Source organism: Ambystoma mexicanum, chromosome 6q (genome assembly GCF_040938575.1).
Source record: "Ambystoma mexicanum isolate Mex_15411 chromosome 6q, UKY_AmexF1_1, whole genome shotgun sequence".
In the NCBI taxonomy this organism is placed as follows: Eukaryota; Metazoa; Chordata; class Amphibia; order Caudata; family Ambystomatidae; genus Ambystoma; species Ambystoma mexicanum.
Genome location: NC_090937.1, coordinates 91,022,220 through 91,035,576, shown reverse-complemented (window position 1 = coordinate 91,035,576; position 13,357 = coordinate 91,022,220). Strand labels below are relative to the sequence as shown.

The 13,357-nt window shown below is 44.7% G+C and overlaps 1 protein-coding gene across 1 annotated transcript in view; it reads right to left on the bottom strand.

Moving 5' to 3' along the window:
• Positions 1 to 13,357, bottom strand: part of LOC138515798 (probable E3 ubiquitin-protein ligase HERC6) — a 2,700,520-nt gene that overhangs the window by 562,054 nt on the left and 2,125,109 nt on the right. The window contains exon 17 of the mRNA XM_069630524.1: positions 1,581 to 1,724. Within this exon, the coding sequence (XP_069486625.1) occupies positions 1,581 to 1,724 (144 nt within the window). The remainder of the gene's footprint in view (positions 1 to 1,580; positions 1,725 to 13,357) is intronic.

The window sequence follows — 13,357 nt, the reverse complement described above, 5'->3', positions numbered from 1 at the left end:
ACCCAGGTTTGAAGACCAAAGGTGAGTGGAGGGGAGACAGAAGACAAATGAATTATTCCCAATGTTATCCTATGGAAGACAGGGGGGTACAGCCACCCAGACGCTTACTTACCCCACAGACTCCAATTTTCCCAGATGTCTTTGTGTATCATCTGGGGTTCACTGGGGACTCCATCTTCCGCCCTTTGTTCCGGTAAACGGTGCACAGAAATTTCTGGTTTGAGCATTCTTCCTGTCGGGTACAGATGTAAGATGCAACCCATGTCAGTGAAGTAATGCATTATCCAATGATGCAGGCCTTCTTATGGCACTTCACTGGATGGAGGAAGGAGAGTTCCAGCAACAATCACTGTTTGCAGGCGACGTCAGGCTTCCTTCGAGTCGCTGTTACACCAGCTGTTCCAGGACAGGTTCCTTTGAAGAAAGGAAGCCAGAATTCGGGGAGAAGGTGACTTGTGGCACAAAGTGATGACCACCAAATCTCCGGACTCGATCCCATAATGGCGGCGTTTCTGGTGAGGTAGCCCATGACAGAGCTGGTCAGTCCACAGGCAGTCCAGGGACACTTCCGAAGTCTCTGAAGGGCTGGGTCCTCAAAAAGGCACTGAGACTAGTTTGTCCCACTAGTTCAAGGGCTGAAGCACTGTTCAGGGTCTTCGGAGATCAGGCAGAGGAGCATGGCTTCACCTGGCCAGACACTGGAGTGGATGCTGGGCCACTTTAGGGGTCATCTTCGGATTTTCAGCTGTCTGCTCTTCTTCAAGGGATTCTTTGCTCCAACAAAGATCTGAAGAATAGCTGCAGCGGTCCTTCTTTTATCCAGAATTCGAGCTGGAAGCACCCCAAGCAACCCAATGGTAAGGATCTGCACCTTTCAAACAACCAGCAGCTGTCCAATCGGGGACAACTACCGGTTTCACATCCCCCCAGAAGCCGACTCTCAGAATGTAAGGACCAAAAAGAATGCAAAAATTGTAAAAAATGACCCAACAAACCCTCTGTGTAAAATGCTAGGGTGATACAAAGTATCCCCATTTCACTGCATTGTAGGATGCTGTGAGCAATGTTAAAAATACAATAATTCAAAAGGGTAACAAAGTTTCCCATTACAGATAGTCTGAACGACTGATCACTTTCCCCATAACAATGAGCAAAAGACAGGGTGAGTGAAGCTGAAGGCTTTACTTCCCTTCAAAAAGTCAGAACAGGATCAAAAACAGAGCAAAAAGAATGGGGCCCCGTGGAAACTATGGAGGTAAAGTTGCAAAAAGAACATCTTTCCTAACATCAAACTCGGACAAAGGATGGCAAGTCAATCACAACATATGTGTTTGCTTCAATTACATGTTTAAATAAGACAAGCCAGGCATCTGTGACAATACGCTGCGAAATTGCCATGACCTAAAGAGCACTGTCGTTTGCCTCAATTACATTGGGGGGTCCTATTTTACACACAGCCATGGTCAACAGCCGTATACTTCAACATCTGAGAAAAACACTTGTGGCATATGCCACTATATAGTCAAAGCATGTTACAAACACTTGCCTAAAGACGGTAAACGTATCAAAAATGTCCTCACCTTTGCAGGAAACCACACATCAGAGTATTTATCAGACTGAATAAATAAACCATAATCTGGATCAAGTATTGTGTCAAATAAGTAGAGGAAAAATTCTCTCTTCATGGCTTGGGCACCCCTTTCAGCCTCTCCTGAAAATTGCACCTAAGGGGAAAGAACACAAAAACATGAATATTCCAAACGTTTTAACGTCATTTGCATGGCACTGAAAGTCCACCATTCATGCCTCTGATGTTAGCTAACAGCATCCAGGAGCGGGCTACATGACTTTAGCTAAATGCGAGATTGCCTAATGACAGTCAGAACTGTTATCCCAAGTGAGCCCAACGGTTACAGCAGGGATACAATGTACATAAACAGACCCTGTCGAAAACAGCCATTCTGCAACAATTTCATAAGTTACAATGACCACAGGTGGAGAGTTAGCGGCCATATGGGTATTTTCCAACACAATGACTCCTTGCAAATCATCAGAAATCAGCGCAAACCAGCATAAAGAGGCAAGAGATGTCCTATATTGCTCAATGGAGCAACAGTGCTAAAATAGGCTAAGTAATATGTCACACCGGACCTCAAGTTTTATCATTCATCAAAGCAAAGCTTGGAGCTTCCTGTAAAACAGATAACTGGTGGAGTGCGGTCCAGTCGTTTGTCTGGTGCAAATGGAATGTGGTCTCCAAAAATCCAGTGAAAACACAAGCTGTCAAAAAGGCACCTCTGAGGCTCTTCAGAACCCCTGGACATGGTTAAAGTAGCCTTTGTCCTGAGATAGCTGCCCAAATCCTGAGCAGGTGAGGAACAAAGAAAGTGTCCCTTTAAGTCACCTACAGACAATCTCCCTAAGATGGCAACCCTTTATGAGCCCTTGTTGAGAAGTAGCAAAATCCCAAGCTGATTGATTCACAATAATGGCCAGAGGGACAGCAATAGAGAGGGAAAACTGCTGCACAGCTGCCGAGCTCTCAGCATGTACTTGTGAGCCTCCCCAACCCTTAATTATTCCCATGCATCCATTCGGGGAAGTAGAAGTCACAGACAGCTCCCCTTGAAGGCACCAACAGGGTTCCTGCCGCGCAGCACTGCTGCACAATCAAACTCATACTTATGCCTGACTTCAAAACGGTACCAGTGTTTTTAAACCTTAGGCTGTCAAGAGGCATGTATTAATTAAAACAAAACAGGAAAGAGAAGGAACCAACTCACTCTAATAAGAGGAGAAAACTAAACGGAGGCAGATATAGTTAGAAGAGTCGATAGGGATAAGGGGGAGCAATTCCTCAGGAAGAATATGAGATAACCAGGGTAATCAGTAGCCCTATAAAAAAGCTGACGGCTTAGTCTTTAGCAGCACTGATCAAGCTACAGGCCTTATTGCAGGCAGAAAAAACAAGGGACCAGCGGAAGAGAGAGTCAGAGACAGAGAGAGACAGAGAGAGAGAGAGAGAGAGAGAGAGAGGGAAAGCAGGAAGCCTATAAGCTTACTGAGGGCTAAATCTCAGACCTGGAAAGAGACAGAAACATAGGGAAATGAGTATGGTGACAGCCTACAAAGTGGTATGTCCCTGTCCCTGGACAGCGATAGAGATAGAAGGAAAGCTTATTGAGGAAATCGCAACCCCGGAGGACGGCCCTTGGCCGGTGTGTGAAAGTGTTGCAGCCTGGAAAAACGGAATAAAAAGGAGGACATTATTCCTTGTAGGAGTGTGTCAAAAGGTTTGATCATCAGCCCAAAAGGTTAACCCACGGCTAAAGTCTGATAATATCTATTACCAAACCTGTAGTGTATGGGGGCGCTAGTGCGCAGATATGAGATGTAGTCGCACTACAAAATGTCTCAGTGGAGAACCCGCAAATCTCCTGAAAATAGACACTCTTTTCTAAAAATAAATAAAATATTCTTTGAGCATATTGAGATACGAGCTTGTATGTCGCTTTATTTTCTGCCTTGAGGCTCGCAGGCTGTGGTCTAACTCACACTGGAGATAGTCCAGAGCCAGGTGAGTGGCTGTTAGGAATGATTTCTCTTTTAGACAACTTTACCTCCATATTCTATGGACCCCCAAACGCTGTGCTTTTGTTTTTGAACCTATCCTGGCTTTTTACAGATAAGTGAAGCCTTCAGCTTCACTTCCATGACCTTTTGCTCATTTGTCATGGTCGAAATGATCAGTCCTTCTGACTATAAGAACCGGGAGACTCTGTTTCGCTTTGGCATTTTAACCTGTTTGGGTAACTTTTCTAACAGTGCACACTGCATCTTACAATGGAGTGCATGGGAATACTTTTGTACCACATTAATATTTTACACTGGGGATGTTTGGTTATTTTTATAAGTGCCTAAAGACAAGCTAGTGGCAGCAGTTACATTTTTTACAATTTTTAGAGTACTTGTAGTGTGCACATTCAACATTACCTCGTCTGGCTACTAAACTTGACTAGTGCCCTAAAATGGCTGTGCCACAAAATGTATTGCTTGTTCTTTGGCTATATTGTTTTTTGGCCTCTTCCTGCCTTCTCAGGTCAGGAAATCCCTAATATGGTCATGCATTTACCAGAAAAAGTGGCTGTTTTGACCCGGATTTGACCTCTGCTGGCTGAGTGAGTGGTGCAGATCATTACAATTGGTGGGCTGGTTTTTGACATGAGCCTGGATTTGGGATAAGAAGAGGACTCCTGTAGCCATTCCAGCAGATCAGCGTTGGAGTCAAGTATCCTGTGTAGCCATGCAGCTGACTGAAGACCAGTGGACGACTCCTGAAGAGGCCTGGCGACCGATCCTGCAATTTCCCTGGTGAAGCCCTGCTGGACTACCTGATCTGAGAAGGCCCTCTGTGGTACTTTGACCCTGGGGCTGGAGGGACCAATCAGTCTTGATGTCTTCTCACGCTCCTGCAGTCCTGAGCCCTCATATTGTCCCTGGGCCACCCTTTGGACCGACCAGCTCTGAATAAGGCTACCGCGCCAGAAGCACCACCGTTCCGTGTTTTTGTCTGGAACTTCGGTAGTCGCCAGCTTGTGCTACAAGTAACTTTCCTGCCAAGTTCCAACTTCCCTGCATCAAGGGATACTTTCCTGGAAGGTCTTCTTAGACAGCGACTGGAGAGACGCCTACTGTCGCCCCTGTGCGGTGACTGTCACCGGAACCAGCTTTCCTCCATCTGGTAGAGTGTCCTGAAGAGGTCTGCATTGGTGCATGCTGCATTTCTTCATCAGAAAGGGTTACAGTCAGCCCCGCGACCCGACTGGAATCCGTCTTGCACCCGCATCTCCTGGGCTTCCTCTACTGGATCCAACAGCGGGCAAACCTACCTGCAGCGACTCCCAGTCGACTTGCCTAGTCACTTGGGAAAATCGGAGTAAGGGATGTGAGTAACTGCAAAAGTTTAAGCCATCCCTGTCTACCCTATATTAAACCTTAGATTAAACGTTGGTTTATTCCATTCTATCGCTTTTTATAACGTTTGTTCTAAAAACTGTTCTAAACAATAGAAAAAGCATCTTAGTTACCTGTAATATTCTTGAGAAGTCTTCTGGAACATTTTTCACCACCACAAGAACCTTTCCTACCTTTGTCCCCTCTCCTGAGACAGTTTCTGTGACCTTTGGGCATGGCACGAGGCCGCATTCAACATAAGGATTGGAATTGTAAAGTTAGGGTATTATTCTTGTGAATTGGTTTTCCATACTGCGTTATTACTTAGCTTCCTTTCAGGTGTTCAAGTGAATTGTATGCATTTCTACAAACCTAAGGTGACTGTATATATGTTTGATAACTAAGTGTTGTGTGATAATATTACCTGCTTGTTTCATTTTACTAGTGTGTTTTGGGATTATAATAGAGTACTTTTGTAATTACCTGTCTAAGCGGAATTATTGTGTGCGTGTGTGTGGGCTAATTGTGGAACCCACACCTGAGGCTAAGACTTGACCACTCTCCATGCTTACCTTCATTTGGTTTGGCTAACCTCTCAGATTTCCCCTATTCATTATAACTAGGGTTGTCTCCTGAAATCTGTCCACTAGGCCAGATTTTAGACATCCATCTGTAACTGCTGTACTGCTGTAACAAATTGGTGTTACAGCAGTGAGGATAAGGTATTGGGAACCCCAGTGTTGTCCACTGGTGTAGTATCCAAATTCTACTTAGATAGAACGCTGTGATTTGAAGCTATTAGTAATATAACAGTTGCCTACTCTTTTTTTCAAACATGGAAACCTTCAACATGTCTACTCTTGCTGCTCTGAAAGTCGATAACTTAAAAAGAATTGTATGTAGACAGAGGGCTGCCATCCTCGGGAAACAACACTGATTTGGTACAGAGATTGTTTGAACACCAGGGGTCAAGGATTGGTCCTTTGCCTTGTAATAGTGATGCAGTAGGTGCTGGCGCAGACCCTAGCAGTAGCAATGGACTTGTGGTAACTGCCACTGTTGAAAAGGCACAGAAGGAAGAAGACAAGTCTACCAATATTTCCCTGACAACTTCAGAGGCTGAGGTCATGTGGGAGCATACAAGGGAGAAGCTCAGGCTCAGACAGAAAGAGCTTGATATCAACATGGGCAAGCTGGAATTTGACAGTGTGGAGAAACAGAGGGATAAGGATCACCAGTTAAAGTTGGTCAAACTACAAGGGTCTCAAGGCTCCTACAGAGGATCTTGGTTCTGGGTCCTCTTCTCATCCTAGATTTCCCAGGGATCTGCTCAGTATGTATGATGAAAAGAATGACATCAGAGATTGGTTAACAACTTTTGAATATGCTTCTGAGGTGCAAGAAGTAGGCGAGTCTGAGAAGATTGCAAGGTTGCTCAACAGACTGCCCCATTATGGCTGCAGTGCCATTATGAAAATGCCAAACGCAGACAGAAAGTACTTTGACAAATCGAAGCAGGCTCTTCTCTTAAAGTTTGGGAAAACTCCTACCCAATACTTAAGAGGTTCAGAGAGTACAAGAAAAAAGAAGATAATACTTGGTGTCTTTTGTTACAGATTGCTTGAAAAACCTGAGTGGCTGGGTAGAGGGTCATAAAGTAACCACTTTTGAAGGCAAGATCAATCTTGCCATGCTGGAACACATTATTGCCTCTTGTTCCCCTGAGATGAAGCAGCACCTGGCAGATTCTAAGGAGTTAGAGCCAAAGAAGCTGGACATTGCTGCAGATGTTTGGGTTTCGCATAGAGTGTCTGTCCAGGTAAGCAGGAGAAGGGTACAAAGCAAAAAGAGAAAGATGGTAGGACATCTGATAAAACTTTCCATAAGCAACCACAAAACGTTTAAGGGGAATAAGTCACGTGAGCATGGAAAGGGTAGTGGAACTAACTATCCCAAGCATGACAGTGAACAATGTAAGGAACCAGGAGCAAGTCTCAGACACAAGGGAATTGTAGCGGTTGGTAAAGACTTTTATTAAAATAAAAAGAGGGTTGGAGGAAATCCTGTCTTGCCCTATCTCTAAGAGGGGTTTCCCTGCCTCAACGCAACTAAAGGATGTCTGTGTCAGAATGTCCAAAGTAAAGTTCTCCCTCCTGTGTCCAAATCCTAACCTGACTCTTAGACGCTAAACTCAAGATAAAGTGAAAAGAGATATAGGAGGTCATTACGACCCTCGAAGGTCCGGTAACAACGATGCCGGTACGCTTACCGGCACCGTTGTTACCGGACCAGCAGAGTACAAGTTTGAGGACGGGATGCCCTCCTGCCCCCCAGGTCTGATCTGGCGGGCGGAACGGTACCCACTTGCAGACTTTCACGATAGCACCAGCACCGTTATTAACAGTGCCGGTGCTACCGTCATCCCCATTCCCATTGAGTCCTATGGGAATGGGGATTTACCATTTACTGGCGATTGACTTCCAGGAACACTGGGGTCGTAATACCCTGGTGTTTCCGGGAAACCAGGTGCTGGTAAATATTGCAGGTCCAGCGGCAACCGCCAGACTTGTAATGAGGCCCATAGTCTTTCAACTGGTAATTTGCAGCTCTTTTCCAGAGTTCTTACATAAAGGTCCAAAAAGGTGCAAAAGAAATAAACAAAGTTCCATAATCGTCAGAAGATGTTTCCCTTCTCCTGAGTTTCCCAGGCTCTTGACAATCCACAGTTTCAGAGGGTATGGTTCTGCCCTGGATCTCTTTCTCACTTTCACAATTCACAATGCCAAGAAGTTATTCCTCTTTTGATGGCTCCTATGTACAATTCACAAGTTTCCAATTCCTAGGATGTTGCTTCCATTTCCTTAGTCACAATATGTTAGTTTCAAGTCCAGGGGGAATGACTCCTCTCCCCTAGATTTCACACACTGAAGAGGTTGACTCCCTCCTCTTGACTTTCTCAGTCTACATGCAGATTCTTCACAAGCATGAGAGTCGGTCCCACACCCTCCTCTGTCGGTCTGGCACACTCTCCTCCTCTACTTCCAAACAGTTATCTTAATACAATTGGGTGTAGGTACCAGGCTCACAATCAGTTCACGTGGTTGTTAGGACAGTCTTTCTGAAGTCCAACTACGGGCTTAGCAAAACTATTCAACTGAGACAGTACAATACTCCACTCTTAGTATAAGGCTGTACTACCTGAGTGTATGGTAGCATAGACAGAGCTGCCAGGCTTATTTTAGGAGGGAGAGAGGGCTGTAGGAAGGTACAAAGAACTTGTAGTATACTGAGGGTTCAACAGAAACACTTACAACCAGAAGTTTTAAAGAAAACAAAGGTTTATTATAAATACAGTTAGGCCAAGTTAAGTCATGGGGTAAGTACGTTGTCATAGATTCGTAAACACATTATAAAAACACAACACAATGCTTGAAAGTACACAGACCAAAGCATAAACCTTGTTTAGAAAACAAACAGTATTTCTAGGCAAGTCAGACCTTATCAGAACGCATTAGTAAAGGACACACCTATTAAAATGATAAGTTACTTTCTGATTACTTTCAGTTATACAAGGGTAGTAGACCCAAGCAGTTGTGCAGTGACCTTCATTTAAGGAATCACTTAGTAAACCAACCTGCAAGAATACTTTTCTGAATAGTGGAACACCCGTTCAAGGGACAGTAAAAACCTATAACCCTGTTCAGGATAACACACAGTTATAATAGGTTAGTAAGACCTTTTGGTGTAATATACAATTACAGTTGCTTTTTAGCTCAGTGGAAAACAGACTACGGTAAGCAAGAATTATTTACACTAATTTAGGATTGCATCAGGCAGACCAAGGTCAGCTACACCTACAGAACACCTTTTAAGAATGGCACACAGCTATTCTAGGCAGGTAAAACCTAATGTTGTGATATACATTACAGTTGCTTTACAGATCAGTGGAACACAGACTAAGGTAAGCAATAGCTCTCTAACTTATTTTTGGATGGCACAAGGCAGACCAAGGTAAGTAAAACCCACAGTAACTTATTAAGAATTGCACAAAGCTATTCAAGGTAACCCATATACATTTTAAAGGAGCTACCAGGAACTAAAAGGTAGGTATAAACCTAAGACTGTTATAGAATCTGTATAAAACAAACAAGGGAAAGAAAAACCCAGTTGGGGAATTTACACACTAATATTCTGAAAGAAATAGTTAAGTGAAGCCAACAGCATTACTTTTGGGGAAGAAGCAGAACCAATTCGCATATACTTTTCAGAATGGCAGAACACATTCAAGTAAGAAAGAACTGTTGTAACTGATCACTCTTAGAGTTACAGTTACCAACCAACTCTTTTGCAAGTAAGAAAACTTGTAAAAATGTGTTCTCTTTTCTAGGCAACAGGTCCAATCCTTAGAAAGTATTTCCCTTTTCCTGGAGCATGAGTGTTTTCAGGGGCAGAAGGGGGGTCACTAGGTCTCTAATGTCCAACAGTCAGTTCAATATAGGCACAGAAGTAGAAAAAGTCAGAGTTCTTAAGGAAGACTGTTCAAACAGGTACGTATTACACTTTAGAGATGATGAAAGGGCACAGGGACTTCTGAGAAGACACTCTATGCGCAGGGCTTTAAGTGGGGTAAGAAATCGAGGGGGGGCCTCATTTGGGGGCGTGGCTTGTAGGAGGGGCGTGGCCTAAAAAGTACACAAATCGTAGGGTATACACACAAATATATATAAATGTTATATATTTGTGTGCGTACCTTACTATGGTTTGTGTACTATGCAAGCCATCTTTTCTAAACATAGAAATATGTAACATATTTCTATGTTTATAAAAGATGGCTTGCAAAGTACACAAACCATAGTAAGGTACACACACAAATATATAACATTTATATATATTTGTGTGCATACCCAATGTTTTGCCTAGTTTGCAGGCCATCTTTTTTAAACATTTCAGGTTTATAAAAGATGGCTTTGAAAGTACACAATTCAAGCCATCTTTTATAAAGCTTTGACTACGGACAAAATTGTCCGTCGGCAAAGCTTTATAAAAGATGGCTTGAAATGTGTACTTTTCAAGCCATCTTTTATAAACCTCAAAATATGTCAAGGGATCCCCAGGTTCGCCGAGGGTTAAAGACGCCTCGGCGAGCTGGGGAAACAAAGGGACAGTAACTGCCTCTGGTGACCTCTCGTGCGAGGGGTCACCAGATGCAGTTACTATGACTGACGGAAGTGGCAGCCAGTCACAGCGTCGCTGTGGCTGGCTGCCACTTCTGTCAACTTGCCTGACTTCATTGCAGGCGCATCTCCCATCGCAGCTTTGGCTGCGGCCGCGACGGGATAATGCATCCCGCCAATGTTGCGGAAGGATGGGGGCCCCGGCAGGCCCCGGCCCACTTTAAGCACTGCCTATGCGGATTCCAGCAGTCGGCCTGGGTGAATTGGATGAGAGGACTCCCAATCACAAGAAACACCAGAGAGCTACACTGGAATCACAAAGACTTAAGGTAGGTAAATACCCCAGCCAACACAGTACCTTAGCACGGAAGAAGAGCTACAGCAGGGGAGACTTCAGGATCTGCAGCCAAAAACCTGGTTGATGGATTCCTTTGTCATGAAGACCTAAGACTTGACTTTGGAAGGAATTTTGCAGCAAGGATCAATGGGGAAGGCTCCAGGCAAGAGTTTCTTCGTGGCTTGATATGGCTCTGTGGTTTTGGCACCCTTTTCAGGAGCCAGAAGAAGACAGAATATCGCTGATTGGATTTGCATTGCTAATCTGGTCCAGCACTCTGGCAAGGGGCCTTCAAGGACTGGAGTCACATCTCGAGGTCCAGCAGGATGCCACCAAAGATTCAGCTCGATTCGGAATTCGGGAAAACCATGCACCGCACAATGTCCCAAGATCCCAGGGTATTGGGGTATTGCAGCCCTGCAAGGTTGCAGCATGACGTGGGATGGCTCAAAATGCAGCAACCTCACTGGAAATCGTCTCAGCTGTGGTTTCTTCATCTTCTTCTTCGGATTCAGGTCGAGTGGTCCACTACTTCTTCAGCTTTCAGGACTCCTTCCTAGCTTCCTGCCTTCACAGACACTCTGGAGCCTCGGCAGGTTTGACCAAGGTCTCCTGCCGAAAGATAAAAATCACACAAAGGGATTTCCCATCCTAGAGGGTAGGGTAAAAACCAAGAAGGGACAGGAAGCACGAAAATGGCAAACAAATAAGACAGTGGCCATTTTTGTAAAAATGGGCACCCATGGGGGGCCTTTACTGCAGCTGTGAAAACAGCCAGCGGTAAAGGTGCACCGAATTTGTAAAAAGGTTCACTGCCACCTGCCATTTAAGGTAAACTTGTCCCTGTAACAGAAGTGTTACAGTGCTAGTGAGAAAGGGAATGCATTGTATCTCCCAAGAACTCCACATAAGGTGGGTGTGCTGGTTTCACCTAACAAAATGTAGAAGGGATAGAAATATCCCTTCTACCCTTGGGAACTGTAGTTCTCACAAGGTTAGCCAGAGAAAGTAAAAGGGGAGCCCCACAGGGCAACGCTGTAACAATGAAAGGGTATATTCCAAAAGATGTCAAAGAGGATACAATCAAAAGGACACTATGGAGAGTCTTCAAAATGATACCCATAAAAAGAGTAAACAGATCTGTAAGTGTGGAAAAAGGTTCCCACTCACTGAGGTATAGGGAAAAATAATCCACCAATCCAGCAAAAAGTTATGGGGTTCTCACAAGTAAGGTAATAAACTTAATATCTTACCTAACACTGGTATACTCTCCTGCCAGGACTTTCTCACTTTGCTTACTTGTACTCGGGTGCGAATCCCAGACTCACAATCAGGTTTATTTATTTATTTATTTTATTGTTAAATTATAACACGCTTAATAGCAGCGAGGGGCCTGGTATACTCTCCTGTCATGACTTTCTCAATTTGTAACAGTTCCACGCTTTTATAATTCTTCATTCAACCATTGGGTCTTTGACCCTCCTTCACTTGTTTCAGTCAACAATTGACTTGGCGTCCCTGCTCCCCTGTTCAAGTTCACCCGGTTCATGTATATGTCATTTATTGGTGTGCGGCGTACGCCACAAAGTGCCCCGGTGCCCCAACTCCCCGTTCTGGGCTCAATGGTCTCTCCTGGCGGCGTCAGCATTCTCTGCGGTCTGCAATTCCCACAGAGGCTCGCTTCATTCTTTTGCTGGCATCTCGTCGGCTTTGCGGTACCCGCAATGCCTCAGCCTTCATGCCACAACTTCCTTTGCTCTCGGGCTCTATGCGTAAACCCACGGCTTCTGAGACTCTCGTAATAGCACCTGTAGGAGCTCTCTTGCTCACCATTGCTTGCTTCCTCTCGGTTTCCCTACCCGTGTCAGGAGTAGTGGTTCTCTATGTTGCTTGCGGCTTGATGTTTTTAAATGTCCCAGCACCTATCGGATCCATCCACCAACTAGAGCGCGTCTCTGGTTTTGCAGCTTCAGTGCTCTGAATTATTCTAGTGCTCTTCCTCGTCACAGTCCTCTTACTATGAGGGTATGAAAGGGGTTGGTGTCATACCCTGAGTGGAGAGGGGGATACTATGTTCCAGCTGGTGAATCCATCTCCCGTCCCTGAGGGTTGTCTCCCCCCATATGGTTCTCCCACAGATAGCCACCCCCAGGGTCAGGATCAGGTAGCAGCTGCCTTTCACCGGAGGGGCAGTGATGACATCGCTAGATTCATCACAACACGCTAAGCCTCCTTACATTCACAGATCCAGTGGATCTTGTGTAACCTGTGGAGCAAGTGACCACATGAAGGGGGACCCCAAATGTAAGAATAAGACCTTGGGGGTATACTCTGTGAAACTTTTTCTCATGAAGGAGATGAGATTATCACAGGGGTATCCTTATCTTTAGATAACTTGCCCAATGGTGAAGGATCTGAAGTAGAGTTAGTTTCCTTGGAACCTAGCAATGCTGAAGCTTCTGCCTCTACTAATAGGAACACCGGACCCAGTCCAACTGTGGTAGATTCCACTGTGGTAAACTGTGAGAAAGACATGGTACCATGAGTCTGATCACAACACAAGGATACAACTTTTCAAAACCTTTATTGAAATGGTTGGGGTTGGAGAAACTCCTAGTCTGCCCTATAACTAAAATGGGAGTAGTCCCAACCATCAAATAATAAATACCGCAGTCCTAGTGGAGTCTGTCAAATCAAAATGGCCTATGCTAACAAAACCTAATGCCTGCCCTATCTCTTGTACAAAAAGGTGAATAAAGGAGAAATGTATGCAAAAGGAAAGATCAGTGGTCAAATGAATAAATGTGGTTGAACCAGTTCTCTTCCCCACGTTAGACCTCACGGATTAAGGCTGTCCTTTTAGGCAGGATGACACACTCGTGCTCGGCATTCC